Source organism: Sturnira hondurensis, unplaced genomic scaffold (assembly GCF_014824575.4).
Source record: "Sturnira hondurensis isolate 20B ecotype Veracruz unplaced genomic scaffold, ASM1482457v3 Scaffold0014615, whole genome shotgun sequence".
Classification (NCBI taxonomy): Eukaryota; Metazoa; Chordata; class Mammalia; order Chiroptera; family Phyllostomidae; genus Sturnira; species Sturnira hondurensis.
In genome coordinates, this window is record NW_028087246.1 from 1,946,240 (window position 1) to 1,970,824 (window position 24,585).

At 46.4% G+C, this 24,585-nt stretch overlaps 1 protein-coding gene across 6 annotated transcripts in view; it reads right to left on the reverse strand.

The window, feature by feature from the left end:
* Positions 1–7,989: 7,989 nt before the first annotated feature.
* SP100 (SP100 nuclear antigen) overlaps positions 7,990–24,585 on the reverse strand; it is an 84,126-nt gene continuing 67,530 nt past the window's right edge. For 5 of the 6 annotated variants that reach the window (XM_037063564.1, XM_037063562.1, XM_037063560.1 and 2 more), the window contains 10 exons: positions 23,216–23,263; positions 21,213–21,317; positions 19,080–19,222; positions 15,884–15,922; positions 14,855–14,896; positions 11,604–11,719; positions 10,311–10,431; positions 9,977–10,048; positions 9,281–9,424; positions 7,990–8,492 (listed from right to left, as the gene is read on the reverse strand). In XM_037063564.1, coding sequence (XP_036919459.1) covers positions 8,370–8,492; positions 9,281–9,424; positions 9,977–10,048; positions 10,311–10,431; positions 11,604–11,719; positions 14,855–14,896; positions 15,884–15,922; positions 19,080–19,222; positions 21,213–21,317; positions 23,216–23,263 — 953 coding nt within the window. In that variant the 3' untranslated portion in view covers positions 7,990–8,369. Of the gene's footprint in view, positions 8,493–9,280; positions 9,425–9,976; positions 10,049–10,310; positions 10,432–11,315; positions 11,383–11,603; positions 11,720–14,854; positions 14,897–15,883; positions 15,923–19,079; positions 19,223–21,212; positions 21,318–23,215; positions 23,264–24,585 lie in introns of those variants that run through there. The other variant, XM_037063565.1, reaches the window with a different exon arrangement.

The window sequence follows — 24,585 nt, forward strand, 5'->3', positions numbered from 1 at the left end:
ATGCACAGCAACTTACGCAGTGTGACCAAATTACATACAATTAAAATAATTAAAATAATTGGGACAGTATTCCATTACAACACCCACGCATCTCAAATGAAATGCCCAGAGAATTTGTGCCATTGTAAATCAGATTTTGGCCTGGTAGCTGTCTCCGCCAGAGCGTTTAAATTTTATTAGGTGGTTCTGGAGCCTTGGAATTCGTTGGATTGGATTAGCGGGTCCTCCTTCGGGCACAGGGGAGGAAGCCAGCTCTTCAGCCTGCGGTTGTGCTTTTGTGCTCTTTGCAGCCGGGGCAGTACCATCTCGCTGCTTCCTGAAGCCTTCTGCGGATTGTTCACACCTGGGGTTGCTGTGTGGTCCACAGAATTACTATAAGGTCCATTCAGGATGAGAGTACAAAAGTCAAGAGCAAGGGCTCATTTGTGGTTTTAAGCTGTTGATCCAATATTTTAGTTCAAAAATGGTACATGAAAAGTTGTCATCTACACTGAGAAAGCAGAGTAGGTTTTCTATGCAATTACTTCCTTGATGTCTGTTTAACTTCTAAAACAATCACTTTATGTATTTTTCCCCATTGCACTTTTTAAAAGGAATCTCAGCGAGCCTGTGGAAACTTGGTTCCTGTAGGGAGAGCGGTGTATCACATTCTTTGCCACCTTGAGAAGACCTTTGAAAGGTCGCTCCCACATGCCCTGTTCCATCGGCTCATCTGAAGGAGTACCCTGGTTTAATCCAGGCACAGAGAAGCTTCGAAGGTGGTAGTCGATTTTCTGCCCTCCCTTTCGGGGTCCAAGTCTACTTTTAATACATTCGTTCCCTCAGTCACTCATTTCACAAGCATTTATGGAATGTTTACCATGTCCCGAGGCCTGCACTAGGCAGTGTGAGCAGAACTGATGTGCTGTCTGACTTCATCATTAAAATGATCTGCCAAATGACTACTGTGCTAGGGCCTAATTTGTGTTTAATTATGCCCTTTTTTCTTCTGGGAATATCTAGGTCTTTTACAAAGAAAATCCCTCCATTCTTGCCTAAGGTTTGTACAGTTTATAGGCACATTCTACTTATAAAATTTATATTGAGATGGCTTTCATTCCTCTCTGATCATCTTGTTGGGTGATTAATTACTTCTGTAACTTTTCTGCTTACTCCACCATCATTAAAACCCTAGAAGCTCATCGCCTGTGGAATTTTGGTGGTTTCTTTTTGTTTTTGTTTTTTCTTTTCTCTTCACTGTCTCAGGGAAAGGGACAAGCCACACTAAGTCAGGAGCCACTGAGATTCAGTGACCCAAGGGCCAGAAGTGCCCCCACTGAGGGACACAGATTCACGGGTGGCCTACATGTGTAATTATGAGGTGGTGTCCCTGATCACTTACCTGCAACCTCTAATACATTTGCCTCTTTTCAGTGATCCAAGACAAGTCTGTTTCCTGGGAAAATGACAGAGAAGTGACATACAAAATGGCCAGCACTCCGCCATGCTATGAACAAGGTAATCATGACAAGACACACACTTTGTTTGCTGCTTGCCAAGAGGACAAGTAGGCAAAGGAACCCAGAGGAGACCGTTGTGCGGGGGAAGGAATACCAGAGGAACATGGGGCGGGTAGATGAGCGTTGCTCTGAATCGATTCCACAGTGACCTGACTCTGTATGGAAGTCGAAAGCACTAGCGAGAAGTGGCAGAGAGACTCTGACCTGGAGGGTGGAATAAGACTGTAAGTGTAAATCATGAGTTTCCACAGGAGACCATCAGTGAGACTTTGTGATGGGCTAATGACTATGGGCCCAAGTTTAGCATCAAAGAGGAGACTCTTGATGATGGAAGAAAGGACTGATTTAAACGTGGGGCGTGTTGTTTAAGAGCAGAAACATCCGAGAAGAAAGGCAGTCGTAGAGAAAAAGAGTAGGAAGTGGTAGAGATGTGGGGAAAGGGGTGTGGGTTCTTTAAGAGAGAGAGAGGAAGGAGGAGGGGAAATAAAAGAGCAGAAAAGGGTCAAAAACACAATACAAACAATATTATTAAGAGCTCACTTGACTGAACATCTGGCAGTTATGGACTTAGTGCTCACAGCTGCACTTAGGGGTTAGTATCACTTATGTGCCCATTATGCAGAAAAGAAAACTGACATCTAGAGAGGCCATGTGTGTAGTTGGCCTGGGCTCAGATAAGTAGGATGAACCCAGACATTCTGAACCCAGAGCCTGTGTCCCCTTTTCTTTTTTAAATGGGGGGAAATTTACGCAACATAAAATGAACCGTTTAAAAATGCACAGTGTTGTGCAACTGCACCCTTTATCCAGTTCCAGAACAGTCTGAGCCCCTCAAAAGGAAATCCCACATCTTCACAGCCATCACTTCCCGTTCCCCTCTCCCCAGAAGACACTGATAGGACTAAAAACTGTATCTTTTAGTTTCTGTGGGTCCACTGGGGAAGTTCACAGGTAGAACAGGAGTGGGGCCTGGCACATAGGCTGGGGGAGGTGCAGGGGAAGAGAGCGGGGAAGGAAAATAGATGTTAAAGACTGAGCTAGAGAGCATCCTAGAAAGCAGAGAGACAGAAATATGGGACAGGAGAAGCCCGGGACCAGAGGCCAATGAAGTCCAGGAGGCAGAAATACCTCCCCAGGTGAGAAGCAGCAAGGCCCAGAGATTAGATCCTGGTAGAAAATTGAGAAGGGGAGAGAAGGAGAAGAAGGTCTAACAATGTGGAAAGAGGCAGAGCGTTTGAGGTGGGTGCTTGAAGCAGGAGTATTTCTTCACCAGGAGGAGTTGACTTTAGTTCCAGCCTCAGGGCTCACTATGGACACACATTTATGTTTCTCCTGGCCACTGGCTCTGGTCTCTTATTTCCTTTGATGTCTCTTTAGTGCCCAGTAAATCCAAAGCTCCTGGAATAAAAAAGGAGAGAGAATCAGAAGAGCTGCCCAGCCTACTGCTGAATGGTGAACAAGGTAACGGTGATTGAACCCTACATTTTAAATAACCAGTTACCTGGTTAGGTCATGTAGAGGAAGGAGGGGTCACGCACATGCGCATGTGCGCGCCCACACACACACACACACACACACACACACACACGTCCAGTGCCTGGCAACTTGCTAAGGTATGAAAGAGGCCAAGCAGGCTGGGGCATGTGAGAGGCTTAGGGTACAAATTTGTTTTAAATTAAGGAGATGATTTTGTTCCGGCTATTACAATGAGGAGACCATTCCTTAACGAGGAGCATCTCAAAGAAAAGGAAGAGATCCTGAGGTTTTATAGAGGCAGGTAAACAAAAGAATCATTCAGAGTCTTATGGGCATGATGAGGAAGGATGGAGAAGATACTTCTTGCAGAAACTAGAAGGAGAGTGTGTTCTGTTGTGGTTAGCTGGTTTGTCATTTCTGAGCACAGAAAAGGTGGGGAGACTTCTTACCCATCACTCTGAAGTTGCCCGGGGCTCCCGTCAAGTTCAACCTCATCAGTACCTCCTGTTGTTTAAGACGGATATTGTTTGTCACTGAACAACTCAGAGGTGAGCAGAAACCTCCCAGCAAGATGATGCAGGGCCCAAGAAATGGTCTTTCCAGGGTTCTTGCCAGTGTTGTTCCTATAAAACTAGTTGAACCACCTGTTGAGATGTGGTGGCAAAGGTCAGTTGTTTAAGGGTCCTGGAGATGAGACATTTTAAAAGAAGGAAGCCTAAAATAGGGAAGTAATAGTATGAAAGTACTTCCTCATCTAAGAGCCCAGAGGACATCTCTCGGGATATCTTTCAGGAACCTTGGATTTAGTGCTTCCCAGACTGATCTCGCCATCTTCTTCCCTGAAACCAGAACCATGAAACCATGTCTCTTCGCCTTCTTCCTTGCCAGCTTCCCTCTTCAGTGACGCCCTTGTCACCACCAGTTTGCTTAGGCAGGAAACGAGGGGAGTCCTCCTCCCACGTCCTCCTCTCCCTCATACCCCTCACACCCCGTCAGTCATCCAGCCCTGAGACTTGACCTTGGCAGTATTTTCAACCTGACCATTTCTTTTTTAAAAAAAATTCTTGTTCAAGTACAGTTTTGTCTTATATTCCCAGCCCTGCCCACCCCCCCCAATGCTCCCCACCTCCCTCCCATTTCCACCCCCCACCTTAGGTATTGTCCATGTGTCCTTTATACTTGCTCCTGTGAATCCTTCCCCTTTTCCCCTGTGATTCCCTCCACTCTCCCCTCCGGTCCCTGTCAGCCTGTTCTGTATTTCAGTGTCTTTGGTCATATTCAACCTGACCACTTCTTACTGCAAATGCTGTGACGCTAATCAGTTCTCTGACAACTTTCACTTGAACTTCAGCCAACGGAGGTTATGGAAGTGTGGCTATATTTACACCACTGTCCTATCTAAACCCCAGTGATGTTCACAACACTTGGGATTAAGTCGATCCTCTTCCTGCAGCTTCTGATTCCTCCTAGTTCTTCTCTAGCCTCTGTTCTCGCATTCCGAGTCTCGGTCAGGCTGACTGCTTTTACTCGCTGGAATTGCCTTTGCCCATGCTCTGACCTCTCTTTGGGTCTATTTTCCTCCTCCTCACCCTCTGCCTAATGTGGCTTCCTCCTGGTTACATGACACTCCCCCCAGGAGGCCATTTTCTGTTTCTTGGATGGGACCGGTCCCTCTGTCTGTATGTCCCCAGAGCGTGTTGGACTGGCTGGGAACGGTGCTCACACTTCATCATCGTAACGTGGTTTGTTTGTGCCTCTGGTAGACTGCGATTTCGAGGCAGCGGCCAATCTGTCCTGTTCTTGCTGTGTCTTCAGACCTGAACACAGTGTCTGGCGCCTCGTAAGAGCTGGGTGAATATTTATCAGGAAATGCCCTGACTTGTGTGGCTCAGTGGGCTGGGCATTGTCCCGCAAAGGGAAAGGTCGCTGGTTCAATTCTGGGTCAGGGCACAGGCTTGGGTTGCAGGTTTGGTCCCAGGTTGGGGAGCACATGAGAGGCAACTGATCTATGTTTTTACCCCTTTCTTTCTCCCTCCCTTCCCCTCTCTCTAAAAATAAATAGATAAAAACTTTAGAAAGATATTTGTCAGGAAATGAAAGTGTTCGTGATTCTGTGCTGTAAAGGCTGAATACATGTTTTGGCAAATATTACACTACTGATGTATTTATTCGGAAAATTTTACAAAATGGTTCTAAAAATCTCACTTATGTATACATGTAATGAGCTACTTTTCTGGCAAAGAACATAAACTGAGAATAGACACAGCATTCAGCTAAGATTATTATCAGTCAGTGAGTGAGAATAGCCAGTAAAGGGAAAAGAGAAAAACCAAAAGGTAGAGTTCAAGGTAAAAAGAAAAGCGCGGGAGAAATAAAGAAGGGAAGACCCAGATGCAGAGATTCAGCCAAAGAGGGAGCCTCACAGGTGACGTGGGGAGAGAGGGAGGAAAGGGAGCCACGGGGCTGTTTGAGGGGACAGACGAAGATTCCTCAGGAATCCTTATTTATTCTGGGGGCAGAATGCTCCACATAGGAAAATCTAGCACAACCTTGTGCTGTGGGTCTGGTGTGTTGTCACCCCAAAATGAATGAATGAATATTTTGGTCACAGTGAGCATGTGACCAAACGCCTGAAATAATCGGTATGGCTGGCTAGGGGAGTCTGTCCTGCGATGACACTAAAGTGTGTCACAGTAGAGGTGACTGCAGGTGGCTCAGGGAGCACAGGGTGGGTTCAGGAGAGGGAGACTCTGGTGCTCTGTGCAGGGGGAAGTGGAGGGGACGTGAACAAATATGCTGAGACCCTGGAGGGGAGAAATACTGAAGAGTGGCAGATAGCAACCGGGGACAAGGAGACAAAAGACACACCGTGAAGTGCGGGAGGGAGGAAGTACAGAGGTCAGAACAGAGAGGTGGGCGCCGCAAGAAGGAGAAGCAGAGGCAGCGGGTTGGGGAGAGAGACCGCCGGGAGGGGGAGAGAGTGAGCAGTTAGGAAATGGAGAGCAAAACGAGCAAAGCTGGCCACTGTGGTCATCTGTCCTTGCCCCAGTGTCCTGTGACTGGCTGAAGCTCTGGCTGCTGCAGGCCATAGGGTTCCACGGGGTGATTGGACCATCTGGAGCAGGGACTTTCCTGCTTAGAAGCTCTGCAAGCTGCTGGGCCTTTCCTGACATCCCTTTACCCGGGGGGGTGGGGGGAGGTGTTCCTGCTGGCTTCCGTGTTTCGCTGCTTTGTGCAGGGAGCAGCAGTGAATCTAGTGTGGAAGGGGCACCTTGGCAAGTCCAGAGCTTGGCATCAAGATATGAACCGGCTGAAGAGGGTGAGGACAGCCAGCCTCTTCCAGGACATGTCTGGATGAAGCAGGTAGAATACAATATTCCCCAAAACTGCTCCATTGAGTCAAGCCCTATCAGAACTATGGCAGTCATAAAACCATGGTCCAGGGAATTACCTTGATATGGTTTAAGTTTGTTTTTCAGACCCAAGCCACACATCACAGAGATAAACTCACTCACTACCTGGTCGGGAAAGTCCCTTCCAGCATCCCATAATAAGTTTTATCCAATCCCAGAATGCTTTGCTTCACTGACTATACCTGGACTGTGTTCCAAAAGAGGAAAAAGCCTGCTAAACTACGCCCTGACTGGCGAACCCCAGTGACTTTGTGTTCCCAAGCAATAAAAAAACCCTGAACCCTGCTTTTGGGATGCAGAACCTGAGGCCCCATCTCAGTGCTCTCACCCCCTGCTGAGCCCCAGTAAATCTGCCTTTACTTTTATCTGTGCCCCTGGTCTAAATTCTTTTATGTCAGGAGACAAGAACCCAAACTCAACAGTGACATGGATTTAGAGTTCCTGTCTCTTGATGCATTTTCCTCTGAGTGCCCTCCCCTGTCAAGGATCCAGCTAATGCTGAAAACCCACTCTTAGGAAATGTGGGAGGCAAGGCCCTGTACATGGAGCATGTGTGCTTATGTACTGATACTGGAGTAGAAACAAGATAGCATGCCTGTAGTGGTGTAACGCAAATATGTATTTGGCTTTTGTCCCTAGTCCCTGGCATAGAGCTCCCCAAACCCTTAAAACGTCCCGAGGGATAATAGTGACTTTTAAAAACCAACCACCTGATTAGAGGATCTGAACTTTCAGCTCCACCCCTTGACATCTGGGGAGAAAAGAGAGGTAAAAGATTAAGTTCGATCACTGATGGCCAATGATTTAACCAACAATGCTCATGTATTGCAGCCTTGGTAAAAGTCCCCAGACAGCTGGGCGCGGGAGCCTTTGAGCCGGTGAATGTGCTGACGTGGTGGAGAGGGCGCGGAAGGTCTGGGCTGCTGCCCCTCCGAGTCTTGTCCTCTGCATCTCTTTCCTTTGGCTGCTCCTGAGTCGTACTCTTTATAATAAAACCGTAATTGTAAGTTGGGCACATTCCTAAATTCCATGAGTCTTTCCAGCAAATTATTGGACCTAAGGGAAGGTGCTCTGGGGACCCCAATTTTGTCATGTGCTGGGGAGAAATGTGGGTAGCTCGGGGACCCCATCTGTGGCCTGAAGTAGGGGACTGAACCCTGACCTGTGGGGTCTGTGATAATTCCGGGCAGTTAGAATCAGAAGTGAATTGTTGGCTATTCCATGTTTGAACCTTTATCAATTGTAAATCGTTAATCAGATATACTGTGGAATTCTCCCAGAGTGGCAGATGAAGGTCAGTTGGGTTACTAAGACAACAGGCAATAAGGCCAAAGGATGACTACACATCCCAATTTGTAATTTACTCTTAGTCAGGGCCTGACTTGGTGATGTTGTTACATGTTAATTTATAGATTTTCGTCTAGCCAAGATGCAAATTATTTGTTTGGTAGAAAGATAACTCCCAAGCTGATGATTTTTTTGGCTTGTGGGACATGAACTGGTTTTGGCTCCAACATAGGAAATGTGTTTCAGCCAGCTTGACATTCCTGGCTAATTTTGCAAACCTTCTGCTTTTTTCAATTCTGTATTAGTGGGTCACACACATTGCAATAAATAAGGAAGAAAAGAAAGAAAATAAAAAGAAAGAAATGGATGCTTTATGTGGGGAGTAGGATAGAAGAGAAAACATTGTTTAAGAACATAATATATAAGTCAAATAAATGGAAGCACATGATATGACCCTTTATAGAAAGACTCAGTATTTCCTGTTGTATGTTTCACTCCCAATTATTCCATAAGAGGACTGGACAAGGCAATTTTAAATTTTATTTAGAAAAATAAATGAACAGGAATGGCGACCAAAAAAGTGTGAAATAAGAAGTGTGACACGATGCTTGCACAGCAACAGGTGGCCTGGGACACCGTGCACCTGGCTGCTTCCTGCTGGAGGCTCTGGAGACGGAAGCAAAACCGGACAGCATCAGACAGTGATGGGCTCGGGCCGAGAACTGTTCTCTCTGATTTTCTGAACTGCAAAAATGTTTTTGAAATTATCCTCAAATGTGGCCTCTAGTTGAAGTCCCAGCCTGATGAATTTATGGTCCTGAAAAAAGAAAAGGAAAAAACGGTAAGAGCCATGGCCAATGAGCTTAGACTCCCAAGGTTTCGAGTGACCTGGATCTCCATTTTACACTACCCCCAAAGGTTAAGTGAGACTTCATCCAGTGAAGGATAGCTTATGTTCCCTGATAGCTTCATCATTTCTCTTTATGTAGAAGACAGAGAAGCAAAAATAGTGCCATGCTTCAGCCTAATTCTTTGTCAGAAATTGACTGATCGACTTAATTTGACAAAATTCGAGTTATTTGAGTTTCAAGCACAGCACGCATTACTTGCAGCAACATGGTAGTGTGAAACCATCTACAGCAAATTCACGGTGCCTGCTGCCCTCTTCGTTCTCACCCCTTGTTATTTAATTCTCGCTAACTTTTTGATATGGCATTAGGGGATTTGGATGTAAAGAAATCCAAGATTTTGAAATTTGAGAAAGTTGGCGTGGCATCTTCTTTTAGTGAAGAGAAAACACTAGTTGCCTTTGAAAAGCACCGTGCTGGGGAAGGGACTGGGTCTGCGGGCTGCCACTGTCTGTGGGAGGAGATCGGCTGTCTGGCAACGAGCAGGCTCTGAGGCCCTAAGGGGATGGCTTGCCGTCACACCTCTGGCTTGTTATTATTTTCCCCTCTGTAGACCACAGGGCTGTTAGGATCCTTCTAGAATTTTTACTTGTGTAGGCCTGCTGCATGATGCAAGCCTACTTCATCCCTGATCCAAGACAATAAAAGGCAAAGTGTGTTAATTGAGAGAAAAAGGGATGCGGGGACAGCCACTTACCCTGTAAAATGTCCTGTGATTCTGAAAGATGAGGCGCATGTCCCGCACAAAGTCTTTCACTTGGCCATATAACTTCCAAATCAGCTTTTTCCTAATTTTGTCTAACCACATGTACTTCTTCAAGCCCTGAAGTGCCTGTTTACTCTATGGATGAAAATGCCACAGGGCAGGCTGTGAGTGTGGTTCCAAGTCTCCTTTCTACAAACTCTTCACTGCTATGAACTAGGTGTTCGTGTTCCACTCCCTGAACTCAGGTGTTGAAATCCCAACCCCCAATGTGATGGTGTTAGGAGGTGGGACCTTTGGGAGGTAATTAGGTCATGAGGGTGGTGTACTCATGAGTGGGATTTGTGCCCTTTTTAAGGGGACCCCAGAGAGCTCTCTCCCTGTTTCCACCCTCTGAGGACGCAACACAACATTGGCATTCTGCAACATGGAAGAGGGCCCTTGCCAGGATCTGACCATGCTGGCACCCAGATCTTGGACTTCCAGCTTCCAGAACCATGAGAAGCAAATTTCTGTTGTCAAAGCCACCCACTCTGTGGTACTTTGTTACAGCAACCTAAGCCTGTAAGGGCTGACTAAGCTGACTTAAGACATCCATCAAGAAGGCAATGATAATGGCAACTTATATCCATTGCATTCACATCACAAATTTGACCAATGCCAGTTTTGGGCTGTGTTGCTGTTACTTACATAGTATGGTTTTGAGGCAAAAAAGGGACTTTCTGGACAGGAATAGACCTTCAAGAGGAGGAATTCACATTTCTGCAAAGGATAGAGGAGACCTTAAATGAAAAGCAGCTTGGAGAGAATGAACTCTAATGCATGTTCAGACAGAGTGCCCCTGTGGAAACACAGAATGGGCGTTTCCTTTGGAATATGAGTTTCGGTGTTAGATCATGTGACCAAGGCACAGTGAGGGACAGCAGCTCGCCTCTGGCACCATTCCTCCAGCCCCCGCAAGACTGTGCTCCTCTCAACTGAACAGGAGGGAGGAGGGAGGCTGCAGCTTCTCATGGCAACTCACCAACTTCTCCTCACTCAGCATCCGCCTCTCCAGGACCTCTGATTCTTGATGACATGGTTGATTTTCTGGGCAATTTTCCGGAATAGCTCTTATCTGGCAGAAGATGCACCTCCATGGGTTCCTGAGAGGAGGGCCATAAAATGAACAGAGGCAGGTTCCCCGTGAAGCAGCCACTGTTCCTTCAGCTGTTAAAGGCCTCTGTTTAAGAAGGGCTACTGGTTGCCACCTGGTAGCCAACTTCTGTCCTGGAGGCTCCTCCACACTGGAGTCCCATCTGGGATCAGTTGCCAAAGACATCCCTCCCGTAAGTAGTCTACTGAGTCCGGTGCCACGGTGGGTAATGGACTCCCACTCGTCTCAAAACCGAGGCTTCTCATCTGAGTCACTGTGAGTGTGGTGATGAGCCCTGTCTGCCTCAGTGCAGTGTGGGAAGTCAGTACCAAGTTTTGGGCCTCCACCAACCATCAGGTCACAGGAAAAGTCAGGGAAACAGCTCTTGTCTCTCAACTGTGCTGATAAGCACAGAGCATAAGCTGCGGGCATCCTCCCCTCTGGCAATGCCATGTCTACACCTAGAACCTGTGCTGCAGAGATGTCCTGGGAGGGAAACCTACCGAGAGAGTGTCATATATTCTATCTGCCACCAGAGTCCTCTCAACAGTACCAGGCTCTCTGTGCTGGGAGGCTCTTAGTAACCAGGTGGATACATTCATTCTAGAGGTGCCACTTAGCCTCTTTCCTGGCCATCCCAGTCCTTTCTCAAGAGGCCCATTACAAATTAAGACATACTAACTGTCAGTTATTAAAACAGTCACGGGGGTGTAAAGTACAGCATAGGGAATATAGTCAATAACATTGTAATATTACGTATGGTGTCAGGTGGGTACTAGACTTATGGGGGCATTTAATTACTATGTTGTACACCTGAAACTAGTATAATGTTGCATGTCAACTATCATTGAAAAAATAGAAGCCTACTACACAGTTCCTGTGGTGTGGGCATGGGCACTATTTGTGGTGTCAAAGTGCGTGGGCTGGGGAACAGCTGGGCAGGTGGTGGTGACACTGCTTTCTGTGGTAGAAAGAGGTGTCAGGTAGCTTTTAGCTACTTGAGTGTTCGCTTCCCACGAATCCACTGCTGCCAGCATGGTGAAACGGGTCTGATATTTAAGGACCCTGCTCCCCTTGTGTGAAGACGTACAACAGGAGACAAACTTTGCAGGACGAGTGTGCCTGCTTGGGAAGAGCTGGACCACAAGAGGGAAGGGCAAGAGGGGATCCGGTCTCACTAACCTGTCAGGATCAATATGACGGATGTGGCATTTGTTATGAAAGGACCTCGGACAAGTATCACAGCAGAACAGCTTTCCTTTTCTACGACACACCTCACACTCATTGGAGTTTTCTGGCTAGAAGGGGAGAGAATGTAGGCAGCACCAGGATCAGTGAGGCTCAGGAAGGTTGAGAGGCTGGGGTACTAGAACACACAGACTTTGCTTGTACCGAGGTGACACTGGTGAATTTCTCTCCACAAAATGTTAAGCGTCAGTGCCGAGCAGAGATTTTAGAAGAAAACATTCTGGTCTGCGGTAAAGTTCAGGAGTATGTGGTTGTGTTAGATCAGGACAGTTTTCCTTATGAAGACAGAGATCCAGCCAGCAACAAAAAAGGATGAATCAAAGATAACCTGAGAAATTTATGATGCTGCTGGAAAAACCTGGCTCAGGAGTACAGTGTCTTATCTAGTTATCTAGACTGCATCACCTATAGGGACTCCCCAAAGAGTGGTTTGGTGAGAATTTAGAATGATGGAATAAACTTCTGAGATACCATGCACCCCACTTTTTGGAAAGACCATGGGCGCGGATGGCCAGGTGAGTCTCGGGGGAGACAGGGCTCTTCAGCTCTGGGAGCCTGGGCAAGGTTCCCCATGACTCTGCTCGGCATGTAAGGTGTGGAGGCTCCGGTTCCGAATGGCCGGAGAGTGTGGGTCCATGGATGACCTGGTGCTGTGTTCTGTGTAAGGAGGATGGGGAGCCCACAAAACTGATCGACGCTGGGTCCTCCACCAATCTGAGCATGTGGGGCTTTCAGCTAGAGTTGACTTCCTTTAGGAAGGTCAACAGTGTGACAGTGTCTACACCCCAGTATTCTGGAATGAAACAATGCATGTTAAAGTGGTAGAATTTAGAGACCCAAATAAGAGTCGATCAAGGAAGGAGCCCTTTGGAGGGTGAGGGAAATGGGTTGTTTTTTAAAAAATGTGTGTGGGTCAGTCTATGTGGCCATAACATGTGAATCTCTGCATACTAAAATGTCTATACATGGCCCCGGCTGGGTGGCTTAGTTGGTTGGAGAGTCATCCTGTCAACTGAAAGGCCATGGGTTTGATCCCTGGCCAGGGCACATATTAGGTTGTGGATTCAGTTCCCAGCTGGGGTGCACATTGGAGGCAGCGGTCAATGTTTCTCTCACATGCCCCTCTCTCCCTTCCTCCATCTCTAAAATCAATAAGCATATCCTCAGGTGAGGATAAAAATAATAAAATGAAATTTCTGTGTATGAAGGTCATGTGTCTGTGATGGAGATGGAGAAATGTCCAGAAGGATTTGGCTCCTCTTCTGGGACCACCTGAGCAGAAAGAGAGGGAGTTGAGGAGAATGGTGTGGTGGGGAAATGTTTCACCCAATGAAACGCTACCACACCTAGATGAAAATCTCCTGTCTACGCCAGGCATTAGAAGGAGGAACTCTGTGACAATCTAGGTACAAAATAATGCGCAGATTTGGGGACCGGCCTCCCCAGAGGTGGGGGGTTGGGATGCAGGTGGTGGTGAGGAAGTGGGAGGTGATAGGGGGGCCATTCTGCTTTTTCGTTCTGGAAACACTGTGCTTCGTTCTGTGATACTCCACTCTCTTGGATTTCTCCCCCTTACACTCTACCTCTTTCTTCAAAGCTTCCTCAGTTAGAATGTGGGAATTCCTTGGGGCTCTGTCTTACACCCCCTGCCCCTGTCACTAATCCCGTGACCACACCTACCATGTCTAGACTTAGACTTTAAAACCTGTGTCTCCTGTCTCCTCCTGAGCCCTTCAACATCCACGCCTTACTTTCCATCATCTCCAGGTAGACCTTCTTCTTCAAGCCCAAAGTCCACCCTGTCCCCAAGCACATTCCTTGTCTTTCTGTCTGGAATCTGCTCCCTCTTCAGCTCCTCCTCTCACCAAGCACCCACCCCGTCATTTGCCCAGGAGCCTGGAAGTAAACATAGATTCTGCCCTTTCCCCACCCAGACATCCACTCCATCACCAGTGCTGCAGGTCCCAATTTTAAAATATCTCATCCCTAGTGCTTCTGTGAGGTCCACTGCTATGAAGATGTGGAGGCCCTAATTATAATACCATCTTGTTAGCCAGAGAAAAGTGACCTTCTACTAGAGTTACAAATCATAACAGTCAGAATATCATCTCTGGGTCTAATGAGCTTCGGTGAATCAGACTATACCTCAATATGAAAATTCTCTTCATTTATAAATGTGATATGAGAAGAAGAGGCACAAAAGTCACATATATGAGGAAATTCTAAGCTGCAATATCTTTCTTGCCCATGCTCTTTCTTCTAATAGGAAAACTTGTGGAGTGTCTTGTGGGGGACATCTTTGGGAATGCCCTGACTTGGGCCTGGCTTGTCCTGGCATAGGCCATGTAACCGTTTTCCCCTTTTGTCCTAACAGATGAGACTCACAGATGCTGACCACTGTGAACATTGGGTATTGTTGGGATGACCTGACTTCCTTCCAGTCTGGAACAAGACTGCCTCTGGTCTTACTTGCAGCCCAGGGGAAAGTGGCCGCAGACAAAACACCCACTTTGATCCAAGGAACAATGATCTGAGAGGTGGCGATTTCACCATCTGCCTCTGTGGGTGGCCTATAACTCCCCAACCTCCTCATGAGTTATTCTTCCATGTTAGACAGTGAAGTTGGTGGGGGGAGCTATAGGGGCTGCATAAAGGACACACTTGCCCTGAGTACATTTCTTTGCAGAACTCACGGAAGGGTCCACACCTTGAACTTGCCAGCTTAGCCTGGCCTGTTCTTTCTGGCATTCATGAAACCATCTGATTGCTGTCTGCACCATAGAGTAGATATTTGGGATTTTCCTTTCCTTCTGTCTTCATTAAAATGCCTCTGTCTTCTCATATTTGCTCTTTACCTCTAATCTGCAGGCCAGCCCTGCCCATTTCCACTTCAAATCTCACCTCCAATGACCCTATTAGTCTTAAGCTCTGTCTCTCATAGTAACGGGGAGACGGGAAGGTTTCCTTTAAACAACAGAAAGGGTGCTTTTACGCTGGAGACACCCAACCCCAGACCCATCTATCTGATATGGGTGATGCATCTGCTGGTCACTGCTCATCACACACAGCAGCATGTTCCAACTGAGTGTGGGCACACTTTGGGAAAAGGCGGCAATGACACAAATAATGTACCAAGGGAAAGGTCCCGGATTATTCTGGGGTTACAGGTGGGAGTCTGTACTCACATATGGGTCAATAAAGTCATCACTGTGAGACTCTGGTATCATCTACAGAAAGCAGAGAAAGATTGAATGACAATACTGAATATGAGTTTTCATTAACCAAACATTTGAACAGACTTTTTATGTAAAGGATTCACGCCCCAGCCCTCCTTCTGTTTTGCATCATCTTTTATGGGTCTGTATATCTAACTGGAGAACAACAAAGCCCCCCAATAAATTGTTTGTCAGTGATAGTTTGGCCCAATGCAAGTTACATTCTTTGGCTCTCAGACCCAAGCCAGCTTGTGTGAAGCTGTATGGAGGAGGATTCTGGCCCTGGTCTTCCCAGACGGAGTTGGAGCTGCGATGAGAGACTGAGGACTCGTCCCCTGCAGCCCCAGTGACACAGGGCCCGGAGTCCTGGAAGCCAGGCAGATGCTCCTGTGACCCCACTGCCCCCCACAGCTCTGCTGGCACAGCCCTAAGGACAGAATGGGGACAAAGTGCCAGTTCTGCACCTCTTCTTCTGGAAGATGAGCACCTTTCCACTGTCTCCTGAATTCCACAAGCTGCATTGACCTTGGATATCTGCAAAATAACTTGACCTCCTTCTAGTCTGGGACAACAACTACCCCAGCTTTTACCTCCAGCCAGGAGCAGAGAGGCCGTAGACAACCCACCCAGTGGGCCTAAGGCAGAATGACCTCGGAAGTGGCTGTGTGACTGCCTGTCTCTCTGGGTGTTCTAGAGCCTCCCCCTCCCCGTGAGTTATTCTCTCAGGTTAGGCAATGGTGTTGAAATAATCGTATGAGGTCAGTTCTGTCTCATTCAGGTCATTCTCATCTCTGTCTCTAATATTTTAGTGCTTAAAGAAGGCCTGGCCTCATACACTGTAATGTTTGAAAGCAGCAACTGTAAAAACACCATGTTATAAAATCAAGTTTCATTAGAGTTAGCGGAATTAGTGAATTTAGAAACTGTAAAATATGGCCACAGAAATGGAAAATCAGCAGTGTGACAGATGAGACTGGCTGAAAGACGTGTGATAATTACCTTTTTTCTTGTCCTTGGTGGATCTGGTAGATGTCCTTTCTGAAAGAGAAAAGTGATTACACAATGTGTCCATTTTGTACTTTTGTACTTTTCTACTGTTTGGAGATTAGTGTCTCTGGCCACCTCCCAGATATGTCCCATTGTCGACAACACACATTCAAGGCGTCTTCATGGGAAATTACTTCCCTCCCCAAATCAGTAACACGCTGCCCTCTGTTATCAAGGCTCAGCTTAAAAAACTTCTCCCTCTCTCTTGCTCTCCTTATGAAGCCTTTCCAAGTTTTTCTTTACAACCTCTTCTATACCCATCACTTCTTTTCCATTTCCCCTAGGACCTCTCTAGTTTGTGTCTTTATACTTCACACACTTCAGCTGCTCCATTGGCACATACTTGGTAAGTGACAGGTACCAGGTGTCAGGCCCCACCAGTGGCCTTGGGCACACAAAGGTGTCTGGACTTTTGAGGAGAGAAGTGGGAGGAGCTGGCAAGCCATGAGTAAGGACAATAAAGCATAAATCATGCTCTCATATTTTGGATTTCAGAGATGAGTGAGAGTGATGAGTTGAATAATGGCCCCCAAAGATGTTCATGTCTTAATCCCCAGGCCTGTGAATGTTAATTTACATGTGAAGAGCAACTTTACAGAGGTAACTAAATTAAAAATCTTGAAATGAGAAAATTCTTCTGATTATCTGGGTGGGGCCAATGTAATCTCAAGGGGCTTCATGAGAAGGGGCAGGAGGATCAGAGTGTTAGGAGACATGGTGATAAAGCAAGAGGAAGGCACCCTGGGCCAAGGGATGCGGGTGGCTTCTGGCAGGTGATGGAAGTAAGGGACACACTGTCCCAGGAATGCTCCCTGCCAACATCGTCACTCGAACCTACCGAAACTGGTTTCAGACTTCTGGCCTCCAGAACTGTACGGTAATAGGTTCATATCGTTGGAAGCCCTAAGTTTGTGGAAAGCTGTTATGGCTTTATGGGAAACAAACAGCGAACGGGAAGGACTTCAGAGAACGTGCTGCTGGAACTTGGTCTTGCAGGTTGAGTGAAGGTGTGTCAGACAGAAAGGCCATGAAGGTTACTTAAGGTTTCCATGGCTTCCAGTACTCCATCCTCTAAGCCATATTGCTTTCTCTGATCAGATCAATATTTCTTTTCTTTTTTTAAAAAAAGTATTTATTGTCCTGGCTGGTGTAGCTCAGTGGATTGAGCACGGGCCTGTGAACCACACGATCACGGTTCGATTCCCAGTCAGAGCACATGCCTGGGTTGCAGGCCAGTTCCCGGCAGGGGACGCATGAGAGGCAACCATATATTGATATTTCTCTCCTTCCCTCCTTCCCTTTCTCTCTAAAGATAAATAAATAAAATATAAAAAAGTATTTATTTATTTATCTTTAGAGGGGAAGGGAAGGAGGGAAGGAGAGAAATATCAATGTATGGCTGCTTCTCGTGCGTCCCCTGCCGGGAACTGGCCTGCAACCCAGGCATGTGCCCCGACTGGGAATCGAACTGTAATCCTCTGGTCCGCAGGCCTGCACACAATCCACTGAGACACACCAGCCTGGGCAGATCAATATTTCTAAAGCATCATTTCAACTATGTCAGTCAGTCCCTAACTCAAACCTCCCATGATCTTCCCTATGATTAAAGAAGGGTCCATCCTCTATAGGGAACTAATCTGCCTGGCAATGGCAAATGTAGCCCAGCCCTATTGGAAAGCCCATAGGCGCGTGTTGGCATGCAGGATGCCAAACCCATAGAAGGGCTTTCCTGTGGGAGATCAGGCCTGCACTGTACCGAGGCGGCTGTGAGGCTTGCTCTTGCTAAAACTCCCTCACCCTGAGTTGAAACAGAAAATGCTTACTGAGTATCTTTAAAGCAATTTCCTGAAGTCTGTGCCCATTCTCCCAAGGACTAAATTGTAACCAGACCAATTACTGTTATGGTTCCCTTGCATTTGCAACATTGCCCCCTGTTAATCGATAGAAAATAATTAGTAACATCCTTTCTTTCTTATGTGTAAAAAGTAATTACCTAAAGCAAACCTGAATGTAATGAATGAGAACCTTCTTTGAACCTTCTTTGATGTATGCTATTAGAAATCCAATACAAGTCTGTCCAGGCAGGGGTCAAGGCAGTCTCCCCTCAAGAGAGTGGCCATGCCGTCCCTTTTTCTCCACAGGACTTTGGTAGTTCGTGTGAATTTGTTTGTTGCATCTACAACACACGAACCCCACGGGCCGGGGTCCGCATCAGTACTCCTTCCTCTGGCCTCAAGATCTCTATAGTTAGTTAACCCACCCTGTGTGCTGAACCTCATTACCCGCAACTTCTTGATAAGTTGTGGGAAGGATTCTCATGCCATCTTTTTTTATGTGAAATGCATCATACCTACAGCTATCCTTGTCAGAACTCTTCTTTCTTTAAGACCCAGCTCAGTGCACACTGTTCCATCAAACTGCCCTCAACCTCAAGTCAGAAGGAACTTCCCTCCCCCGAGACCCTGCATCTCTTCCTGCCAGAGCCTCCGCACCAGCAGCCCTGTAGTTAGGAATGTGCAGCCTTCTTCCTGGTTAGGGACCAGGCCTTGACCCTCAGAGTCCCTGGTACTCTAGATGTATCTCAATGAATGTCGCTGAGCAAAGGGCTCTTCGTGATCATTAGAGTGGAACAGAGAAGGGCCATCTGGGGCGAGTGACAGAAACAGTCCGAAGGCAGAAGTTCATGTGTGGCAGAGACCCGGCCCTCTTTGTCCACATCAGGGGGCTGCTGTGAGGACCCAAAGAGGTGTTTCGGAATGCCACTTATGTATACTCTCTTTCAAGAATGAATTTCAGATGGCCATCAAAAGAAGTAATGTTGAAATATGATGAGTCATCCGTAATCCAGGAAACACTCGTGTTGGTGTATTATTTTCGGATAACCTGGCTCTGCCATGCTACTTCAAACAACCACTCGTGACAAGTCAAGGCCACCACTTACTGTCTACCTTCCAGGGGGTAAGAGTTCTTGCACTTCGAGGATTAAACTATAATAAAAGCCAAGACAACACCTCAGTGGACTGTTAGTAATGACATCATTATGACCAGCACAAGGGGCGTCAGGATGGCTTTCTGGACACTGGTAAAGCTCGGAGTTGGTGGACCATGACACTACTTGATTGATTTCAGCCCCTTGTCACTAGGGTACCTGAATCAGGAACTTCAGGGGCCAGCCACCGCAGCGCACACTCAGCCTCCAGTTCTTGGATTTTTCATGGTTCCCTTCAATTTCAAATTCCTTGAGGGTGAGCTGCCTTCCATCCTTCATCTCTACACACTTCGCTGAGACTCCTGTGAGACCGAGCAAGACAAGCTGAGCTCCCTTTGTTGCCAGGACGTGCCCCCCACTGACAACCCCAGAACTTGGCCTCCCACAACATGGTTCTGGGGCCACCCACTTTAGGCTTGGAATCAGCAGCACAGGAGAGCTGAGTTCCCACTCAGAGGCCCCACGGGCACCGGAAATGTGAGGGCGGAAGGGGACTTCCTGCTGTGTGTGCACATTGCTTTGCGAGATGAGAGAGGCAATAATTATGGCCCACATTTACTTTCAAAAAGCACTTACCTACCTACCGTACTTTGCTATGCACAATGCACTCCCATGATTTGGGCCCAAACTTTCAAGAAAAAAACCCTTTTCTTTTAATGTTTAAATTTAATTAGGTATTGATTTTTATTTAGATAGTTGTTTTTGTATTGCAAAGGAATTTTAGCATTTATTTTTGAACAATTGATTTTTGAAAATTTTATGTAACAAATAATTACAAAACACAAGAACAAATACAAGGTGTTTCAGGTACTACCCATGTTATAACACAGATCCTTTTTTTTTCCTTAAAAAATTTGTGCAAAAATGTACACATTATACACAGCAAAATGTGGCATGTTCTAAAGAGAAACCAACCAACCAAATGAATGGCTCTAAAGAAGAATGACCAAGATTCTTTCCCTTCCCTTCTCTGAGACCCTCGATAGAGCCAGGTTCAATGTCAGAGGGGGCAGACGAAGGCACTCACGTGGCCATGCGGCAGCCGTCTCCTCAGCCACGTCTGCCTTGTCTGGTACAATGTTGATCATCCGGCTCATGGCAACCAGTGATTTCTCACCTTTTGGACTCATGGCTACTTTATGTGGAAAGCATTGCTGTGCTTTCCCATAGCAATGCGATGTGGTGGGAAGAGTTGACTTCCTCACGTGCAGTGTAATCGTAGGGCACACATTCATCCTTGTTGGTGCCAGCCATGGCAGGTGGATGTTTGTGTTCTACTACAGTAATTATAATTTGCAATTTGTCCCATTTATTCTCAGAATAATATGGGGAGGGAATTTTTATTCTTTTCCTATTTTGTAGGAGGACGTTTAGGATGGGAGGGAATGGCTTGGCCCGGATGAAACAGACACTCTTGGTATAGCTGAAAGTTGAAGCCAGGGCTCCTGATTCTAAATCCTGTGCTCCTACTGGTGAGCACAAGGTGGTACAGATGTTACAGAGAACGGGGCTGCGAAGTCGCTGTTGCATTTCTCAGATGTGTACATTTTCGCCCCTGATACTGAAGCCCCTGCTGTTATATTAGGTGCTGGGTGGGCGTCATGGGGACCTTTTCTATGGAAGAAAGGGGAGACAGCCTGGTAGGCTAATGTGTATGAGTTTGAAAAGTGTGGAAATGCCATCCTTCCTCCAGCCTGTCTGGGATATGGTACAGAAAAGACCTCACAGAGCGGACCCAAGACAGCTATCTTTAGGAACGCCTGCTTCCAACGTCAGCCCTTGGCTGACATCTGAGAACCTGGGTTTCAGGAGAGGCCCCACCCTTCCCATACGGTTTATGCTCAACACCTGGTTTTCTACTGGGAGTCTGGAATTTTGGCAGGTGATAGGTTAAGTATATCTGTGTAGCTAACTCGTGATCAAAACTCTGGGCTCCTAGACTCAGGGCAGCCTCCCTGATGGACAACATCTCACACGTGTTAGAATTCATTGCCAGAGAATTAAGTGTGAGTTGCGGAGTCCACTGAGAGAGGGCTGTTGTGAACTGACACCTTGTTTCTTTTCGACTTTGTCTGACGGGTTCTTTTTGCCTTTGCTGCCTGTGCTTCCTATCCGTTTAATAAATCATAGCAGTGAGTTTGGCTATATGTTAGGTCCTGTGAGTGCTCTTAGTGAACCAGAGAATCTGGGGTGGGCTTGGAGACCCTGATACAGGTGTCCCGCCCTCGAAAAGTACAATGTCCACATGGGGGTAGTTTCCCTTTGAAAAGCGTGGAAGACCAGGAAACTCACCTTGTTTCATCATCTCCTTATGTAAAATTCCCTTCGCCTGACCACAGGTCACAGGCAGTTTAGGAGGTTGAAAATCCATATTTGCATCTCTGGGAATTCTTGGAGCTGTAAGGAAGCATTATTTTTCATTCCGTCTTCTACAGCTGTGCCCTCTTTCTCCTCACCCATCTTGAGATCCTTCTTTTATAGATTAAAATCTATTGGAGGGACTTCTCCATGAACTAGGTCTTTCTTTTATGGCTGGTTAGACACATAAAGATAATGTCCCCCTCTATTCCTCTCCTCTGAAACCCTGTGTAAAAGCCTTTTGTGGAAGGGCCTGAGTTCCCAAGCTTATTGGCCACAAGTGCCTGCTGCACGATGATTTTTCTCCTGTTTTTGAGGAGGACGTCTAGTCAGTCCTATTATTGATTTGAAGTTAAGTGGATGGAGAAACCCCCTCAGCTTTAAGTTTTGTCTCCGCTTCGGAGGCACCCGCGGGGGGCACAGACAGCAGGATGGCACTGGAGCACCCGGTGTTGTTGGGGGAGGTCGGGCTCTCCCACAGGATTGCGAGGAAAGCATCCCAAGGACCTGCACCTGGGAGACGGGGTGTGACAAGATGGTTTACTCATGTGGAAGGCTGCCCCTGTGTCCCCTCTTTGTTCATCCCGTCATGGCAAAAGTCCTCTTTGCCTTCAATGAGGCTGAAACAAGAGCCAAGGCCCGGAGTTTCTGTTTCATACTGAAGCTTAGTCCTTCGGAGCCCATGCAGTCTGCTGCAGGCCCACGCAGCTGCTAGAGCCACGCGGTTGTGCGCTCCCAGGTGAGAGAGAGTGGGAAAATGCGTGGGCGAATGGAGGGGTGTGTGTGTGTGCGAGAGAGAGAAAGACAGAGAGGGGGATTTTTTTTTTGTTCCCTTGGGATGATATTAGCCTTGGTTTGGGACTAACTAGATGCTTTTTAAAAATAACTAATCAACTTCCCAAGCTTTCATGGGCTTTTTGATGGGTCCACTTCCTGGTTAGACCAACAAGCCTTTGTGGTCAAGCATTTCTCCCTGCACCTTCCTCAGTCCGGTACCAGAGGGGGAAGGAGGAAGGAGAGTTGAACCCCCAGGGTGAGCAGTGCTGTGATCCCTGGAGGGTGAAGGTAGCTTCCTGCTGAAGCAAGCAGGCTCATGCTCCCCAGTTCATTAAACTCAATGCTCCCTTTGCTTTCTTTCTTGTGAATAACTAATTAACTGGCAATGGTGACCCTAGCAAGAGCAGTGTCTGCATTCCCTCCTTGCTCTCTGCCTTGTTTCACTTCTCTTTCCTGTGAACTTTGTGGTTTTTACTCTGTGACACCCAGGGCAGTGTGCTCTAGAAGTCACTGCCCATTGCTCAGGAAGAGGGCCTCTGTACATCCTTTGGGTGGGGCACTAGGCTCTGATTCTGTGGTTGTTGAAAGTTGTAACCCGAACTTCAGCAGCACCTGTTCCTGTCCTCCTGGCTAACATTGAGGGGGTCCATGGAGATACATGCTAGGGCTCCTGTCCAGCATGGGCAGGACAGGCTGTCCCTGGCCCTCTCAGAGTCAGTTCTGCCAGATCTGGGGATGGCCCAGGAAGCCACTCACCCATTTACAGAGGATGAAATTAAGGCAAAAGAAGAAAGGATCAGCAAAAATCACATAATCAAAGGTATGTTAGGACTCAGGACACAAGTCTTGCATTGCCATCCAGGGTCCTTATTGGCGGCTAACTGGTGTGTCCCTATGTTGTCAGGAGATAAACAGCACGTGAGTCACACCCTTTTATCAGTGCAGTGAAGGGAGCCCTCACTGATCAGTTGCTTAACATCAATAAAGTGGTGTTACCAACGTCCTGTCATGCGTCAACATTGACCGAGGCCGATGACCACCCTAAGGTTTGTTACTGGCTCTGTAAGCTAATTCAGAAATTGATGGGTAACTTAGAAAACAGTATAAAATTAAAATTTAGATGCTCAATTAATGAAAGTGTATTAATCACTTCTTTTTACCTCTTTTCCTGCATCTTTTCAAAGGTCCGGTTTTGACTGCTTTTATCCCTGAGGGGAAAAAAGAAAATCACATATATGTCTCTTGTTTATGAAATTGCATTGGGAATAGTAGTGTTATGGAAAAATACCATTCGAGTAAAAACTCTTCAGGAGCCTGTCTAGTACTTCAGTAAAACTATTGAATGACTAGATCAGGATTTAGAAACTGTTTTCTGTAAGGGGCCAGATAGTAATTATATTTAAGGCCTATAATTACTCAACGCTGCTGTTGTATTATGAAATCCTCCATAGGTTATACATAAATGAAAAGAGGTGGCTGTGGATGTGTTCCAATAAAGCTTTATAAAACAATGGGCTGGGTTTACTCTGCAGGCCAGAATTTGCTGAACCCAGGCCTAGACTTAGTTACAAGGATGATACTTAACTGAGATTCATTCTAAATTTCTTTTACTAATATCTCCAAATTATTCCAGATAAATTTGTGTTATGCACTATGTCTTATGTATTTCCCAAGCAACAGGCTGAGAAGAATGATGAAGTTGGACACCTGCTGGGAGCTTGCTTTGTGCTAGAACCATTCTTAGATCTTAGTTGTATTAACTCACTTCATTGTTAGAACAAATGTTTCAAGTAAGAACTAACACTACTTTCACTCACTAGGTGAGGAAACAAATGTGTAGAGATAGATATTCCAATTAAATAAGGTACCGGAGATTTCCTTTGATGGAGAGAAAGAGATATGTGGCAGTAATATAAGATCTCAAGGATAGATATCATGGTGAATTCAACTAATCAGATAGCTGCCACAAACCTAATCTTGCCAGTAGATTTTTATGCTAGTTATGGGGGAAAAACGAGAAAAGACTTAAAAACTAACCCAATTAAAGGGAACATATAGAAACTGATGCCCAAGTTCTAAAGGTTATAGGGCTAAAGATAACAAAATATCTTTTTTTTTCTGGTTGTTATTATTTTTTTAATATATTTTATTGATTATACCATTACAATTGTTCTATTCCTCCACTTCATTCCCCTCCACCCGCACCCTCCCTCCCCCACCATTCTGCCCCCCTTAGTTTATAACCATGTGTCTCAAATTCTTTGGATTCTATATTTCCCCCACTATTCTTGCCCTCCCCCCTATCTATTTTCTACCTACCATCTATGCTATTTTCTGTGCCTTCTCCCCCCTTCTCCTCCTCTCACCCCCCTGTTTCTAACCCTCCATGTGTTCTTCATTTCTATGGTTCCACTCCTGATCTAGCTGTCCTCTTGGTTTGCTTTTGTTTTAGGTGTGGTTGTTAATAACTGTGTGTTTGCTGTCCTTTCACTGTTCATATTTTTCATCTTCTTTTTCTTATATAAGTCCC